The sequence below is a fragment of the Vipera berus genome (assembly GCF_964194415.1).
Source record: "Vipera berus genome assembly, chromosome: 1".
NCBI classification, from domain to species: Eukaryota; Metazoa; Chordata; class Lepidosauria; order Squamata; family Viperidae; genus Vipera; species Vipera berus.
The window spans coordinates 205,844,283-205,863,581 of NC_138202.1; the positions used below are offsets into that span (position 1 = coordinate 205,844,283).

At 40.1% G+C, this 19,299-nt stretch overlaps 1 protein-coding gene across 1 annotated transcript in view; it reads left to right on the top strand.

The window, feature by feature from the left end:
* RANBP17 (RAN binding protein 17) overlaps positions 1-19,299 on the top strand; it is a gene marked incomplete at its 5' end in the record, with an annotated part of 216,120 nt that overhangs the window by 130,647 nt on the left and 66,174 nt on the right. Inside the window, one exon of the mRNA XM_081343844.1 lies at positions 17,411-17,499. Coding sequence (XP_081199970.1) covers positions 17,411-17,499 — 89 coding nt within the window. The remainder of the gene's footprint in view (positions 1-17,410; positions 17,500-19,299) is intronic.

A 19,299-nucleotide genomic window follows, 5' to 3' on the forward strand; every position in this document is an offset into this window, starting at 1 on the left:
CATTAGCATAACATTACATTAAATAAATTGCATTCTTGTATTATGAACAAACAGTTAACCATGCACTCTAGAGTGGCTATTTCAGATATGTTGTGTAATATTCCTAGAAGCTCTATCAGTATTTTTTCTTTAGCATTTTAAAGGTGACTCACTAGCTACATTACTATTTCTCCTTCTCTGATGCATTTCAAGGAACGTAAGCCCCAATTGAGAGAGCTATATATTAATTCCGTAGATTCAAAAAAATTCTGAGCTACTTGTTCAAACAGTTCTCCACTCCACTTTGCTAGCTGTAGGAAATTTAGAGGAAGTTAAAAAAAAATGTTTCAGGGACAGAACCAAGACACTTTGGTGCTTGAGAAGGAGGACAAGAAAACACCACTGCCATTCCCTTATTACAGGGGTCTTCAAACTTGGCCCTTTTATGACTTGTGGACTTCAACTCCCAGAATTCCTCAGTCAGGCATGCTGGCTGAGGAATTCTGGGACTTGAAGTCCACAAGTCATAAAAGGGCCAAGTTTGAAGACCCCTGCCTTATCATATAGAAGCTGCCATACAGAAGCAGTTGAATCTCAGTTCAGTATTTGTAAGGGGAGCAAGCTAGCTTGTAGAGGTGAAAAGGAAAATTTAATTTAATTTAATTTAATTTAATAATATTTATATACCGCCCTTCTCCCTGGGGACTCAGGGCGGTTCACAGGGCAGAATAAAATACTAAATACAAACGTTAAAACAAGATTAAATAATTGCCCATATTAAAACAGTTGGAATCAAGTTCTAAAACACCAAGTTAAAATTAAAACACAAGACTAAAAACCCCACCAATCCCCATCAGGCTAGGCCGGCTTGAACAAACAGAAACGTCTTGAGATCGCGACGAAAGGAGCGAAGATCGGGCGCCATCCGGAGCTCTACCAGTAGCTGATTCCACAGCTCCGGAGCGCCCACAGAGAAGGATCTCCCCCTGGGGACCACCAATCGACATTCTCTGATCGGTGGCACCCTGAGGAGGCCCTCTCTGTGGGAACGCACAGGGCGCAGGGAGCTTGATGCCGGCAGCAGATGTTCCCTAAGGTACTCCGGCCCCATGCCATGAAGGGCTTTAAACACTGTTACCAGTACCTTGAATCTCACCCGGAAGACAACTGGCAACCAATGCAGCTCACGGAGCAGCGGTGTAACGTGGGAGTATCGGGAGACTCCCAACACAACTCTCGCGGCTGCATTCTGTACCAGTTGGAGCTTCCGGGTGGTCCTCAAGGGCAGCCCCATGTAGAGAGCGTTGCAGTAGTCTAGACGAGAGGACACGAGCGCATGAGTGACCGTGCACAAATCATCCCGGCTAAGATAGGGCCGCAACTGGCGCACCAGGCGAACCTGGGCGAAGGCCCCCCTAGTCACAGCTCCTATATGGTCTTCCAGGGTGAGCCGTGAATCTAGGAGGACTCCCAAGTTGCGAGCCCTATCTACGGGGGGTAATAGTTCACCCCTTATAGCCAAAGGTGGAACATCCGAATAAACCCGGGATGAAGGTATGCAGAGCCACTCAGTCTTGTCGGGGTTGAGCTGGAGTCTGTTCCTCCCCATCCAGACCCGAACCGCCTCCAGGCACCGGGACATCACGTTGAGGGCATCACTGGGGTGGTTTGGGGTCGAAAGGAAAAGTTGGGTATCATCAGCGTACTGATGATACCCAACTCCAAAGCCACGAATGATCTCACCCAGCGGTTTCATGTAGATGTTGAACAGGAGAGGCGAGAGGACCGACCCCTGAGGAACTCCACAAATGAGAGACCTCGCGGTCGACCTCTGCCCTCCTGCCAACACCGACTGCGAACGTCCCCGGAGATAGGAGGAGAACCACTGTAAAACTGTGCCTCCCACTCCCAATCCCCTGAGACGCCGCAGCAAGATACCATGGTCGATGGTATCGAAAGCCGCCGAGAGGTCTAATAGGACTAGAACAGAGGAATATCCCCTGTCCCGAGCCCTCCAGAGATCATTCACCAGCGCGACCAATGCCGTCTCCGTGCTGTGCCCGGGCCTGAAACCCGATTGGTACGGGTCTAGATAATCCGCTTCATCCAGGACCAGAGGGAGCTGATGCGCCACCACACTCTCAACAACCTTCGCAAGAAAATGAGATACCTTTCCTTCCAAAAATAGCAGCCATGAAGTTCTAGAAAAAATAGTCACTGGGGAGGTTGCTATTGCTGCTGCTGCTACTACTACTACCACTACTACTACACTCCTACAAATAATATTGCATCATCTCCTGACTGAAGCATCTATCTTACTTTGCAGATAAGGCATAGTATCAAATGCATCTAGTGAACCTATGGACATACTACTGGGAAAAAACTGAAAACTTACTTGATTTTATTTGATTTATATAGCTACACAACTTTAAAAAGAAATGCTGCTCCAGACAGCATACACCCATACAAACAGAATTATAAGTTTATTTTATTTTCATTTATATGTATCCCATTATGATGGTTATTATTATTTTTACAAATAACTAAAGGTGGCGAATATATCCAACTTTCCTCCTCCTGTTTTACGCACAACAATAACCCTGTGAGATGCGGTGGGTGGAGAGCGAGTGACTGACCCAAAGTCACCCAGCTGGCTTTTATGGCCAAAACAGGACATGAACTCAAGGTCTCTGGTTTTCTGGCCTGGTGCCTTAATTACTAGACCAAATTGGCTCTCCTACAATCAAAACTCAACCAAATACACAACATATTCATTGGATGAGCTCTTTTCATCTAACACTGGGGTCAGCAACCTGAAACAATGAAAGAGCCACTCGGAACCGGTTCCCTCACAAAAGGAAAAACTGGGAGCCGCAAAAAATGTGTGCACATGCACGTACATGTGCGCATGCACAGAACAGGGTTTGACTGAAGAGTGGAGCCAAGGCGAGATATGCACCTACCCTGCATATTTGAATTGATTGGTTGAACTTTTTTAGTCCCACTTTTTTGTTTTTGGACTGCACATGGCAGAGGACTGGGAGCCGCAGGAGATGGTTGAAAGAGCCACATGAGGCTCCGGAGCCGCAGGTTGCAGACCTGTGATCTAACATTATCCATGCTCTTCTAACCCTATGCCTGAGGGAACAACCAGGTCTTCCTGAAGGTTAGCAAGGTTGCAGCAAGTCAAATGTTCAGATGGAGATGAAAATGGTAGTCACCATCACAGAGAAGAGATGCTTCCTACGTTCTGTCAGATGACATTAAAGATACCTGGAGCATGCCCACTCTGTTGGAGTATGTGGGGTGGGCAGAAACAACCAGAAAAAGATACCCCCACAGGGACCTAGTCTTACACCATGCAGACCAGCACCTTTCATTGCACCTTGAAGCCTACTGGGAGCCAGTATAGCAGATTAATGAGCTGCTATATGGATGTACTGATAAGCACCCATGACTATCTGTGCTGTTGCATTCTGGACCAATTGCAGCTTCCAGAAGGTTTTTAAAGGCAATCATCTAGAGTCCATTGCAGTAGTTCAGCCAAGAGGTGACTACAGCATGAGTAATGACAGGCAGGCTTCCTGGTCCAGGTACATACACAATTGGTGCAGTAGACAGAGTTGCGCAAAGAATCCATGGCCACAGCTATCATTTGTCCTTGGAGCAGGATCCAAAGGACCAAGAGGACCCCAGACTGCATACCAGGCTTGAGGAGTGTCCCTCCTCCAAAAGCAAAGATGGAAAGTTTCCATTTCTCAGACAAGGAGGGCTCAAACCTCACAGTTACTCAATCTTGCTAAAGTTGAACCCAAGCTTGTTCTTCCCCATCCAGGCTCCAGGCACTAAGAAGTATTGTCAACAGCATCACTTAGATGTCCAGGAGCAAAGAAATGCAACTATTACAACATGAGCCTTGGTGGAGCAGTGGGCTAATGCCTCCTTAAGTAACACCAGCTGCCTGCAATTAGTGCAGGTTCGCATCCCACCAGGCTCAAGGTTGACTCAGCCTTCCATCCTTCCGAGGTAGGTAAAAATGAGGACCCAGATTGTCGGGGGGCAATAAGCTGACTTTGTAATAATGCCGCTTGGGGTGTGTGTGAAAGCCCTAACAAGCAGGCATATACATAGAATGAAGGCTACTGCTAAGCTTGTAAGCCGCCCTGAGTCTTCGGAGAAGGGCGGGATATAAATGGAATTAAAATAAATAAATAAATACTAAGTATATTTCACTCCCTGCTATCAGATGGCCTCTCCCAGCAGTTTCATGTACTTGTTAAATAAGTGGGGAGAGATGGAATCTGAGGCACTCTTCAAATAATAATAATAAAGGCAGGAGAGATATGTAACACTGTGCCTTCCAGCTGCAAACCTACTCCATGGCTCAGAAGGATCCATGACCAGTGATATCAAAAACAACTCAGATTGAGAAGGACCAGGTTGGATGCACAATCCTCATCTTGTTCCCTCCATAAATCATCAACAAGTGCAACCAAGTGCTGTCTTGTTAAAGCCAGTCCTGAATCCATACTGGAAAAGTCTAGATAATACACTTTCTTGAGAGTCCTATGGAATTGTAGCCTAATCACTTTCTGAAGAAACTTCCTTACAAATGAAAGGTTGGAAGCTGGATGGAAATTGTCCAGTTACGTTGGAGCCATAACAGAAGAGTTGGCAGAAGCATCTCCTCTCTCAAACCCTTACAAGTTCTTGAAAGGCTTATAAGAATGTGGCTAGAAATGATTAGAATATCAGTATGTGTTAAATCATGATAAAACTGGTGGTCTGATTAGCAGATTCTTGAGAAAAATATATGAAGATGTTTATCTCATTATTCATCTTTGATTCTAAAATATGCATTGCCAATTTACTCTTGAACTGGTAGACCAGTTAGAATAGTTTTCCCCAAACCTAATGCTATCCATGTATGTTGGACTACAATGACCATTAACCCACCTACTCAGTGTACATGTGCCATTTAAAAATATATGTGCTCTATTTCATTAATTGATCTATAGTGTCATTTAAAATTAAGATTTGGGTTTTAAATAACCCTGATGAAAGATTGCAATTTGTTGTCACTTGCAGATTGAAAACACAATGCTCATGTACTGTCTTACTTGACACAGAAGCATTCTTACTGGGGATGTTGTTGTTTTTTAATGGAGTTCCAGTGTTACGTCCCTAAACTAGCAAGTTCTTAATGACCTTAGAAAGTGATTGCTTTGATTACACTTGAACGGTATTTGCAAATAAAATCACAAGTAATTAAGGGGAAATCTCCAGGCTTTTGAGCAACTTTGATGCATGATAACTGTCTGATTCAGCTCCATCTAGAGTAATGCTGTGTAGACAAGAGCTACTGAGATCAATAGCAACATAATGATAGTGGCAGAATTAAGTGAGTAACCTGAGAACTATGCCTTCAGAATGCATGCAGCTGCCACAAGCCGGGCCACACAGTGCACTCCTTGCTTCCGTCCTAAATGTTCATCAAAAAACGCCCTGCAGGAAAATGGAGTTAGATGCTCTTTATTGCTGATCGTGTCTCTTGCCACATTTATCAGGGAAATTGGATTAGCAGTTGGCAGCTGCAGGTAGACAAGGTTCTGCAGTGATTAAATATGCAGCTTGGCTGCATTTGTTGTGACAGACCTTTAGTAAATTCTACTGTAAGCACCATCTGTCTAATTTGTATAAAGGCAAACGCCATGCTCTAAGCCCCTGCTAAAGAACTAGATTTGTTGCTTTTATCGTAAAATCAACTTTTCTACTAAAATCTTTTAAGCACAATTTATTAGGTGAAAGGAATGTTTTTTGTTTTTTTTGTTTAGATCTTAATGAATAAATAATATGTGTAAAGTGCTTTCAGGTACTCTGTTTTGTAAAGGATGAAAATAAAAATAATTTGTTCTTGAGTAAAATGTTTAGCATTCCTGTTTACAGGGAGGTGACATTGCTAAAATATCATTTAGAAAATGGCTGGTGACTGCCAAATTCATTTAATTTGTGGCTTCCTAATGGTGTTTTCTAATTGGCTTTTATACATCTGAAATGTGTAGTTGAAATATAATTGAGGCAAGATAGCTTATCATTCTTGAACTACCTGTGAAATTAGGGTTCATAAAGCATATGTTCAGTTTTGTTTTCCAGAAGATGCTGAAAGAAATACATGGGGACAATTTTCATGTCAAAGCATTAGCTGGGATGGGAAACTCATGTTCCAAAAGGATAGCCTATTTTCCTCAACTCTATTCTCTTAATCTCCTAGATTGGACCTGAACATTCTGCTCAGTAATATGCTGACTTTCTCTATTTAACGTCAGTGTATTCTGATATTATTTATGATGTGATTAGTTTGAAAGAACAAGTAAAACAATGTGTCTGAGGAAGAAGAGTTGTTAAATAGCATCATGCTATTTATAGCTGGTTCACCCAAACTCAAAGCTGTTGAATTATTTAAAATCCTTGATTTCAGCTTGCACACATTAAAAGTTTTCACACTAAGTGCCAAATGTTGCAAACAGCACTTTAACAGAATGATTTTGCTTTGATCCCTGTAGCAGTTCCTGAATAATTTATCACAGGTTATTGCCTTAATTCTGGAGAGGGATAGTGCAATAAAGGCAGATGAAAACACTCCAGTTGAAACACCTTGGGGCCTGCTCATTCCTCTGACATGGCTCTTTTGTTGGAACTATTTAGAGGTTATTAAGACGTGTCTGTAGAATTAAGAGTCTGCTGTAAGGATGAAGAAGACAGCCATCTTAATTCTAAAGACAAAGCACTATGACCCCTCACCTTTTTCTTGGCTGTTATTATAGAGCAGAATTATGAAGGTAATATTATAGCTGCACCCAGAAGTACTACTATACTTAAAAGTCTATCAGACGTTTCCATTATAAAATCCTGTTTTGGGGTGTTGAATGGTATCTTGTCTAGCTAGCAAGTTAAACTGACAGACTATTGCTATATACAGAAATTTCATGTTTTGTTGATATCCCCTTCCCTATCTCGGAATAACTTTTAAAGCCATAAAACTAGAGTTTTGAAAATCAAGAGATTACTTTTTACATAGTCCCAGAAAAGTAATTTTAAGAATACTTCTCTTTTTCTTTATAGTTAATTATAAAATATGCAACTTTCATTTGAAAATGAAAATGTTCGTAAGTTTGGTTGCTTAAAAATGTGTGTGCATGTTTTTCCATGTTCAAACTTGAAATATATGTTTTGGATTATTAAGGCATACTACTGAAATTTATTTTATTTATTTATTTTAATTCCATTTATATCCCGCCCCCCTTCATGGATTACTGCCTTGTCGTGGCGAAGGGGCTTGCGTAATTCAATGAAGCTATGAGCTATGCCGTGCAGGGCCACCCAAGACGGACAGGTCATAGCTGAGAGTTCTGACAAAACGTGATCCACTGGAGAAGGAAATGGCAACCCACTCCAGTATCTTTGCCATGAAAACCCTATGGACAGTACCAAAAGGCAAAACGATATGACGCTGGAAGATGAGCCCCTCAGGTCGGAAGGCGTCCAATATGCTACTGGGGAAGAGCAGAGGGCTAGTACTAGTAGCGCCAGAAAGAATGAAGCGACTGGGCCAAAGCCGAAAGGACGCTCAGCTGTGGATGTGTCTGGTGGTGAAAGGAAAGTCCGATGCTGTAAAGATTTTTTCTCCATAGGAACCTGGAATGTAAGATCCATGAATCAAGGAAAGCTGGACGTGGTCAAACAAGAGATGACAAGACTGAACATCGACATCTTAGGTATCAGCGAACTAAAATGGACAGGAATGGGTGAATTTAATTCAGATGACCATCAGGTATACTACTGCGGGCAAGAATCCCTCAGAAGAAATGGAGTAGCCTTCATAGTCAATAAAAGAGTAGGAAAAGCAATACTGGGATACAATCCTCAAAATGACAGAATGATCTCAGTTCGAATCCAAGGCAAACCATTCAATATCACAGTAGTCCAAGTCTATGCCCCAACCACCAGTGCTGAAGAGGATGAAATTGACCAGTTCTATGAAGCCCTACAGCACCTTATAGAACTAACACCAAAAAATGATGTCCTTATCATCATGGGGGATTGGAATGCTAAAGTAGGAAGCCAAAAGATAACTGGAATAACAGGCAAGTTTGGCCTTGGAGTACAAAATGAAGCAGGGCACAGGCTGATAGAATTTTGTCAAGAGAATACGATGGTCATAGCAAACACTCTTTTCCAACAACCCAAGAGACGGCTCTACACATGGACATCACCAGACGGTCAACACAGAAATCAGATTGACTATATGCTCTGCAGCCAAAGATGGAGAAGCTCTATACAGTCAGTAAAAACAAGACCAGGAGCTGACTGTGGCTCAGATCATGAGCTTCTCCTTGCAAAGTTTAAGCTTAAACTGAAGAAAGTAGGGAAAAGCACTAGGCCAGTCAGGTATGAATTAAATCATATCCCTGTTGAATATACAGCAGAGGTGACAAATAGATTTAAGGAATTAGATCTGATAGACAGAGTGCCTGAAGAACTATGGACAGAGGTTCGCGACATTGTAAAACAGGTAGCAACCAAAACCATCCCAAAGAAAAAGAAATGCAAGAAAGCAAAATGGCTGTCTGAGGAAGCTTTGCAAATAGCTGAGGAAAGGAGGGAAGCAAAAGGCAAGGGAGAAAAACATAGATATGCCCAATTGAATGCAGAATTCTAGAGAATAGCTAGAAGAGATAAGAATGCCTTCTTAAATGAACAGTGCAAAGAAATAGAAGAAAACAATAGAATAGGGAGGACCAGAGATCTTTTCAAGAAAATTGGAGAGATGAAGGGAACGTTTAATGCAAAAATGGGCATGATAAAGGACCAAAATGGCAGGGACCTAACAGAGGCAGAAGAGATTAAGAAGAGGTGGCAAAATTACACAGAAGAACTATACAAGAATGAGCTTAACGTCCCAGATAATCACAATGAGTTGGTCACTGACCTCGAGCCAGACATCCTAGAATGTGAAGTGAAGTGGGCCTTAGAAAAGCTGAGCAACAACAAAGCTAGTGGAGGTGACAGTATTCCAGCTGAGCTATTCAAAATCTTAAAAGACAGTGCAGTAAAAGTGCTACACTCAATTTGCCAGCAAATTTGGAAAACTCAACAGTGGCCACAGGATTGGAAAAGATCAGTTTACATTCCAATTCCAAAGAAAGGCAGTGCCAAAGAATGTTCAAACTATCGCACCATTGCACTCATTTCTCATGCTAGTAAAGTCATGCTTAAAATCCTACAAGCTAGACTTCAGCAGTATGTGGATCGAGAACTACCAGAAGTACAGGCAGGATTTCGAAGAGGCAGAGGAACTAGAGATCAAATTGCCAACATACGCTGGATCATGGAGAAAGCTAGGGAGTTCCAGAAAAACATCTACTTCTGCTTCATTGACTATGCTAAAGCCTTTGATTGTGTGGATCATAACAAACTGTGGCAAGTTCTTAAAGAGATGGGAGTACCAGACCATCTTATTTGTCTCTTGAGAAACCTATATGCGGGTCAAGAAGCAACAGTGAGAACTGGACACGGAACCACTGATTGGTTCAAAATTGGGAAAGGAGTCCGGCAAGGCTGTATACTGTCGCCCTGCCTATTTAACTTATATGCAGAGCACATCATGAGAAAGGCAGGGCTAGATGAATCAAAAGTTGGAATTAAGATTGCCGGAAGAAATATCAACAACCTAAGATACGCAGATGATACCACTCTAATGGCAGAAAGTGAAGAAGAACTAAAGAGCCTCTTGTTGCGGGTGAAGAAGGAGAGTGCAAAACTTGGGTTGAAACTTAACATTAAGAAAACCAAGATCATGGCATCTGGCCCTCTCAATTCCTGGCAAATAGATGGGGAAGAAATGGAGGTAGTGACAGATTTTATTTTCCTGGGCTCCAAGATCACTGCAGATGGGGACTGTAGCCAAGAAATTAAAAGACGCTTGCTCCTGGGGAGGAAAGCCATGGCAAATCTAGACAGCACACTAAAAAGCAGAGACATCACCCTGTCAACAAAAGTGCGTATAGTCAAGGCTATGGTCTTCCCAGTTGCAATGTATGGCAGTGAAAGTTGGACCATAAGAAAGGCTGAGCGCCAAAGAATTGAGGCCTTTGAACTATGGTGCTGGAGAAGACTCCTGCGAGTCCCTTGGACTGCAAGGCGATCAAACCGGTCAGTCCTAGAGGAGATAAACCCTGACTGCTCTTTAGAAGGCCAGATCCTGAAGCTAAAACTCAAATACTTTGGCCACCTAATGAGAAGGAAGGACTCACTGGAGAAGAGCCTAATGCTGGGAAAGATCGAGGGCAATAGAAGAAGGGGACGACAGAGAATGAGGTGGCTGGATGGAGTCACTGAAGCTGTAGGCGTGAGCTTAAATGGACTCCAGAAGATGGTAGAGGACAGGAAGGCCTGGAGGAACATTGTCCATAGGGTCGCGATGGGTCGGACACGACTTCGCAGCTAACAACAATAACAACAAAATATCCCGCCCTTCTCCGAAGACTCAGGGCGGCTTACAAGCTTAGCAGTAGCCTTCATTCTATGTATATGCCTGCTTATTAGGGCTTTCACACACACCCCAAGTGGCATTATTACAAAGTCAGCTTAATTGCCCCCAACAATCTGGGTCCTCATTTTACCTACCTCGGAAGGATGGAAGGCTGAGTCAACCTTGAGCCTGGTGGGATGCGAACCTGCACTAATTGCAGGCAGCTGGTGTTACTTAAGGAGGCATTAGCCCACTGCTCCACCAATGAATCCCACATAAAATTAAAAACGTGTACAATGCGTAAATATAAAATATAACAATGGCAACCAAGGCCGTAACAAACAACCAAAAGGGGACTCCACTCAACTGGGGAGGGATGCCTGGGCAGGGGGGGGGAGCCAGCTGTATTTCCTAAAAGTGAGCACATCTGTCTAGGGCCTGTCATATATTGGGGGGTGGGGTGTGTGTGGAAGAGATTGTTGTAAAACCAGGAGTAACCATAGACGAGGCACCCTTCCTAGTCCCATAAGATGGCAGGATTTAAAACCGTCCCCAACCTCTTGTCCACGGACCCAGACCAGTGCTTAGCTGGGCCATGGAAGTGGCAGGTGAGCATGGGAAACTTCATTTACACATGCACAGGACCTAGGTTGCGTGCATGAAACCATCCCCTGCCATTGCTGCTGGTCCATGGAGCCAGAATGGTTGGGGACTACTGATATAAAATACAGAACCTGAATGAAAGTTCTGTTGTTCCATTCTTTATATCACCTTTCATGAAAACCCAGCTGATAATGTGAATACCAAAGACCACCTTGAATCTATTCTTTTATGTGAATTCAGTTATATGAACCTAGAGCCATTTTTAAAGTCATAGGCTAATAAATGGGTTATTGGACCTTACATAAGTTTTGGCTGCTGTAAATAACTACACTTATATCCCTACTTTTAGGATGCTCTCAGCAAGTATTTGTATAATCATGCAGCAATTATATCCCTACTTTTAGGATGCTCTCAGCAAGTATTTGTATAATCATGCAGCAATTTTATTACAATATAGAGTAAGCAGGACTTTCTAGATAGTGAGAATGCCATAGTTCAATTGATCTTTATGATTATTTTCATTATTTTAACTTTGAATAACAGTGTTCCATATGTTTATCTTATTTGCTGTTATAAACAGCTAAATAATCCACTGGAATATGATTTTACTTTTTTCATATATCAAATATTGTCAAGAGTTTCTCACATGGAAGGGATTAATTCATAGCTTTAAGCTAGTGTAAGTCTGATCATGATAGAATAGAAATTAGAATAGAATAGAATAGAATAGAATAGAATAGAATAGAATAGAATAGAATAGAATAGAATAGAATAGAATAGAATAGAATAGAATAGAATAGAATAGAATAGAATTCTTTATTGGCCAAATGACACACAAGAAATTTGTCTCTGGTGCAAAAGCTCTCAGTGTACATACAACTAATAGTGATAGGTATTGTGATCATAAACAATATCTGTCATCAGGTGTGGTCAGCCATGCCTGTCCACACCTGTAAGTGGATCATAAGCTTTCTAACAGATAAGATGATGATGATAGATAGATAGATAGATAGATAGATAGATAGATAGATAGATAGATAGATAGATAGATAGATAGATATTGCTTGTGGAGGGAGAGCATATAATCTCTATGCATATCTTCCTAATCTATGTCCATGGAGACTAGGGCAACTACTGTAAAGTGGGGGTTGAGATTTTTCTACTTTGATCTATAGCATAAAATTTGACTCCTATTTCATGGACTTCGGCCTTAGTTCATGAACCCTAGTTCATATGAATTAAAAGTTCTTTCTCTGTAACCATGTCAGTTGATTTGCCCAAATATATGCTTGAGTTCTTTGTTCTTATGAAATCTTTGGCTTCAGAGAGACAGAAAGTGTTGAAAGTTGGCACAAGTACTGGGAACTAATTGAAGGAACATGGGACTTACTGTATGTTCTGGAATTATATACGTTGATATACTTGAATTTTGGAAAAGATCAGAAAGATCTTTTAGAAAGAGTAGGCCTTGACTGGATTTTTTAAATAAAGATAATCATCGGGGGGGGGGGGAGCTCTTTTTTGAGGTGTCACTCAAATAGCAGGAATCAGGCAAGGTATTATCCTAAGGCTTTTGAAAATATTAAAGTAGCACATTCAGTAGTTTCCCTTTTTTGGAAGGAGTGTTTTCATAAACAAGGCTTATGTTGATGGCTCCTTATAAATATAGTCCTAAAGAACTGTAGTATAATCTGACTCTAGAAAAGCTATACGATGGTCTATTCCATGTAGATTGTCTTCTTGGAGATATTAAATTTCTGCAGTTAGATGCTCTCAGGAAACTTTTTTTTTTTACATATCCAGAGTCTCCAACCCACTTTCGGTCAAGGAGACAAGAGGGGGTGCCAAGTCAGATGACCCCTTCACAAGACCATGGAGGCGTAACACCCATTACAAAATGGACCAGACATCTCTTGATAACAACCTAAAGCAGCTGGCCTAGTTTTATTTATATAGCATATGGCATAGAGTACATGGTTAATAGTTAAAATATATAAAAGGAGCACATAATACAATGGTACATGTATGATGGAATATGTGGTCAGTTTTGTAAGGCATAAGGAATTCAAGAAGTTATATATAGGTTATAGGTTACATTTTGAAATACATTGGTTCATGAGAATAGAATAAGTGTTCTATATATTAATATCTAGACTATTTATTCAATTAATAAGCCAAGAAAGATGGACCAGCACCAAATTGTTCATCCTCCTTCTTCTAAAACAACCAATTTAGTGTAGATGATTTAATCCTAAATTCACTTCATTGTCCTTCTTCACTTTCTCCAATCTGTCTCTTTCCAAATCCTACTTTCACTCCTGATTTTCAGGGGTCCAACCCACAAAACTAGACGAGCATAAAAATAATCCTCTTCACTGACAATCAAAGTGGTAAACCTGTTAGTAGTGAGATAATCCTTCATACTGAGGAGCTCCACAGCTGTATTGTTGTCTCAGTTCCAGACTGTAAATATATTTGCTTTTTCTGAATTGCAATTTCTAATTCTATAAGTTCCGGAAAAAGCAGAGAGCTATTTATCAATAGGTATTTTTCCACTGCTATGTATCCTTTGAAAGTTTCATTGTCAACCCTATCATCTTTGTCCTCATGATTGGAAATTTGGTAAAAACTGACATACTGAGATTTGCCAGATAATAAAGTTGTTACAGTTCTTGTCATTGGGGCTTTCTGGGGATTCATGGGATTTAATGGAAGACATAGTGCAAAAGCGGTTCTTTTTCTGTTTTATTAAATCAAATCGTATCTAAATAAGCAAGCTACTTTCAGTTTTGCCGCATTTCTTAGAAAAAGTTAGCAAGAATTATATACTGCTAAACAAAGCAAGGTTGTTTTAACCTCCTTCTCCTGTCCATGCTCCTGGCTACAGATTTATTTATTTTTTCCTGTGCTGAAGATTGCAACCTAAGCTTGCTCTCATTCCATATGTTTTCAAACTCTTTTCTTGAATTAGCATACCTTTACATGGCTATTTCTAAGTTTCTCCATAGAAATAAAGAAGAGCTGAATATACTGGCAGCAATCTTTGTCACTCAGACTAGTATAGGCTTTCTCTCTCATTTCTGGTTAGCAGAACGTCTTCATATTCTGTCATGTTCAATCCCAGGAGGAACATCTGTGAAGGACAAACAAGATTGTATCTTTGACATAAGTCAGCTTTCCTTCCCTATGTCTAACAACCCATTCCCTTTTCTCTCATTCAGTAGCTCAAAAGGGCTGAATCCTGTGAACGCCTATGATGCTTCCTGTTTATCTTCAGTGAGTCGTCTTCTCGCCCAACAACTTTCTTGAGCAAACTACTCTGGAGTTGCCCTTGTATCAATTAGTCTTCAATAGTACCTTATGGCTCAGTCCAATATGGGTTAAGTAGCCACATTATAACAGTAACAAATCTTCAATAGGTAACACTGCCTAGATCCATTTTAGGTCGTGCCAGCCATTTATACCCCCTCTATCAAACTTCTCCTTTCAGTCCTTCTCAGATGTTCTTAATAATCCTCTTTCTTTTATGAGAAACTAAGCTATCTGTCCTACTCCTAACTTCTTCATAATCATGTTAATGAAAACAGAGTGTTTGTTTGGGTGTCCGTGTGTTGAATAGCCAGCAAGAAGCCATGATTAAATGCAGAGTGTGACAGACGTACACTTGTATATCGCACAACAGTTTTATGCTTGAGAATTAAGCTCCATGTAATCTAATCTTACAAAGCTCCAGGAGAGCTCATTTTGATGCAGAGTAATATTGTAGTTCACTATATTGACCAGAATAGTTGATGTTATTGTGACATTTGGCAGTGTCCCTCCAATTTCTCTTTTTGCCCATTCAGAATTATGGTTGAATTATATCATTGGCAAGTTCTGGAACAGAGAAAACATTTTCTTTTGTAACTTGAAAAAACAAAATCAGGGTAACTATTTGGACTGAATTGTGTATATTGAGTTGAAATGGGTTTTTCACATTTTACATGACATATTATTTAAGAATAATAATAATAATAATAATAATTAATAATAATAATAATAATAATAATAGTAATAATAATAATAATAATAATGCCCTGTGTACGGTCACTCATGCGCTCGTGACCTCTCGCTTGGACTACTGCAACGCTCTCTACATGGGGCTGCCCTTGAGGACCACTCGGAGGCTCCAACTGGTACAGAATGCAGCCGCGAGAGTCGTGTTGGGAGTCTCCCGATACTCCCATGTTACACCTCTACTCTGTGAGCTGCATTGGCTCCCAGTTGTCTTCCGAGTGAGATTCAAGGTACTGGTAATGGTGTTCAAGGCCCTACATGGCATGGGTCCGGAGTACCTTAGGGAGCACCTGCTGCCGGCATCAACTTCCCTCCGCCCTGTGTGTTCCCACAGAGAGGGCCTCCTCAGGGTGCCACCGATCAGAGAATGTCGATTGGTGGCCCCCAGGGGGAGGTCCTTCTCTGTGGGCGCCCCGGAGCTATGGAATCAGTTGCCGGTTGAGCTCCGGACGGCGCCCGACCTCCGCTCCTTCCGACGCGATCTGAAAACGCATTTATTTGAACAAGCCGGCTTCGCCTGATGGGGGGTGGGTTGGTTTTTTTATTGTTTTTAATATTTGTATTTATTGTTTTTACCTTGGGCATTATGTTTAATTCCTTTTAACTTTTGTATTTTCTGTATTTTATACATTTGCCCTGTTCACCGCCCTGAGTCCTTCGGGAGAAGGGCGGTATATAAATAAAATTATTATTATTATTATTATTATTATTATTATTATTATTATTATTATTATTATTATTATTATTATTATTATTATTATTATTATTATTATTATTATTATGAAGAAGAAGAAGAAGAAGAAGAAGAAGAAGAAGAAGTAGTAGTAATTGGAAGGGACCTTAGAGGTCATCTAGTCCAACCCCCTGCTCAGGCAGGAAACCCTATACCATTTCAGGCAAATGGCTGTCCAGTCTCTTCTTAAAAACTTCCAGTGTTGGAGCATTCACCACTTCTGGAGGCAGGTTGTTCCACTGGTTAATTGTTCTAACTGTCAGGAAGTTTCTCCTTAGTTCTAGTTTGCTTCTCTCCTTGACTAGTTTCCATCCGTTGCTTCTTGTCCTGCTTTCAGGTGCTTTCGAGAATAGCTTGACTCCTTCTTCTTTGTGGCAGCCCCTGAGATATTGGAACACTGCTATCGTGTCCCTCCTCATCCTTCTCTTCGTTAAACTACACATACCCAATTCCAGCAACCGTTCCCTATATGTTTTAGCCTCCAGTCCCCCAATCATCTTTATTGCTCTTCTCTGTACCCTTTCTAGAGTCTCAACATCTTTTTAATAATCTAGATAGATTTTCCTATGCTCTTATCATGAATTAACTGCTGAATTAACGTGAACCCTAAAAGGTGATCTAATATAATAGGGTTTTTTTTATTAGGAATGACGTATGATTAAAAACTACTTCGGGCTTACTGTAATAACTGTACTACAAGCAAATTTTGCATATCTTACAAAAGAAATGTTAAGATTTACATGCAAATAATTCCTATGTACAGAAAGGTAGTATGATAGTAAACATACGCATATACTGATTATAAAACCAATTGTCATTCTTTTCTTTTGAGGTTTCTGAAATTAAACAGCCAGTTCTGATATCTTAACTGGTTATTTAAAACATCTGCAAGAGAAGAGATACCCATGAACCTTGAACTCTGTGTATGATTTTTAGGAAATATCTGCTAAATGTTTTCAGCATCTCTTCAATAACAACAGTCAACATTTAAAATCTGAAACATTTTAAACTAATATTTTCAGTGCATTTATTATTAATGTGTTGAATATACTCAGTAATATTTATGGAAATTTATTCATGTTTCCTGCTCATCAACTACTTTTAGTTGAAACATAAAATGAACTAATGCATTTTCTTCAAATTATTTTGAGTGATGATTAAGTTAGAAAAGTTTCGTCTGTAAAAACCCTCAATTTAACAAGGATGGGGGAAATGCTATACATTTTAATAAATGTACATTTCCAGCTTTAAACTATTACATGATTTTATATCTGATATTTAAACTCAGTTACATTATTCTGTGGGAGCCTTTATTATATATTTGTAAACATTTGATGAATATTAACATTTAAGAGGGAGACTTAAGCTCTAGCATTCTTTAGAGGGGGGAAAAGACATTTACACTAATGAATTAAAATCAAATATTGTGCTCATTACTGGTTGATCATTACTCCATCTGCTCAGTGCTAACGTGAAAATCAATTACTGTGTTTCTTTCCCACTGACAGCGTATGTTGATCGGACTGGCAAGAGATCTTCGAGGGATTGCCTTTGCTCTGAACACAAAGACCAGCTACACCATGCTGTTTGACTGGATGTATCCTTATTACACTATGACAATACCAGTTCTGTGCACAGAGGGATACCACGTCCTTTGCATTCGTTTAATAGCATGGCACAGTGGGGAAGAGGAAACAAAGCTAAACGAACTAATATGTAATCAGCTAAAATTACAGTACAGTTGCACTCATGCCATTAACTGGGAAGGCAACATTTGGAGAGAGACCACAAAAAGGTCACCTTTTTGGGTGTGGGGTTGCACCACACTTAATCCCTAAATGTTCTCCTGCCTTTTTGAAACCCTGCAGCGCTTTAATAATTCTATAGCCCTTTAATTTACGATGTGATATGTCTCTGCTTAGTTAAAAGTATGTATAAGTTATCCCGTTGTACACTTAATTTTCCTATGCTTATTGCAGGAATCATATTTAGATGCATTGATTTCATTTCATTTGATGCTATGCAGTCTCATATTACATCATAGATGATTTAGGCTAGCAGAACTGTCAGTTTTTGACTGTGTTCTCTGTTTTATTTTAATAGAAGGCAAAAATTGATTTATATCCTACCAATGGATTATCACTTGTGATTGGATTATCACTTTTGTATTTAAGAGCCAAAGTAACAATTTGTGTAACTTGATTACTAATGTTAGTTACTGCAGAGGTACCCAACCTTTGGGGCACCAGGGACCGGTTCCATGGAGAGAGGTTTTTCCACGGGCTGGAAGGTGCGTGGTTTTGAGTGCTGCCTGCATCTCATGGATAGGGCTTTGCTTGTTTGTGCGGACCTGTTGCTGGCATGCCGCGGCCCAGTACTGGTCCACGGACTGGGGGTTGGGAACCCCTGAGTTAGTGCATATGACTTTCCAGAGAAAAGCAGTCATATATCTCCTCATAATCTTCTAATTGGTCTCCCTTAATGAAATCAACAGAGCTTGTGTTAGGGTTCATCCAGCTGGACCTCACATTTACTGAGAACTTCAAAGAGTAGTTTAGACAAGGGCAGTGTTCCATTTTGACTTTGTTTGAAATCACCTCAAACACTATTTGGTTTTCATTCTCACTTGTATAAAATCTCTTTTAAAAAAAGGTCTCCTTTCTTACTACTAAGATTATTTTTTAAAGCTATTAACAAAAGCTAAATTTTAAAAACAAATATACAAACAAAAATTAAAATAATATAGAGCAATTATTTAACAGCAAAATTAATACCAAACAGTAAAAGATGCACAAGTCTCCAGCTGTTCTGCTAAATGGTTTTCTTCCTAAATCTACCTCAGTTGAATAAATGTTTATAAGAAACTAAAACACTTGTATCTCTCTTGAATTTTCAGTTTGGATAAACAGCTTTGAATGTGATTTTTGTCCACTAGATGGCAAAAATGAGTAGAATCTGTAATATTTCTTAGTTGATCTTTGACCTGGGAATCATTTTATATATATGGAGAGGTTATCTTTTAATGTTTAGAAGTATCTAGCTGAGCAAGAAAAACATTAACGTTATCCTGCAAAATGGAATTGTTTGTAGCAGGCTTGCTTATACTAATTGGGTTTCCATAACAAATCAGACTCCTTGGAAAAAGGCCAAAGGCTTTTCATAATTGTATTGACAAGAAAATGAATATGATAAATGGTGTTCATTCAGTTGAGAAAAGATTTATAGTTTCTCCCCCTGGGCAAAGGATGAAGAGCAAATATGTGTAATAATAAAAAAAAATCTGTTACAAAGTTGTAACAAATTTGATCTCTCATAAAGCTTTATTAAAATATCTCAAAATATGTTAAATGCCTTTCTGATAGTAAGCTATAGATTCAGCTTGGTGTATTCCTCTATG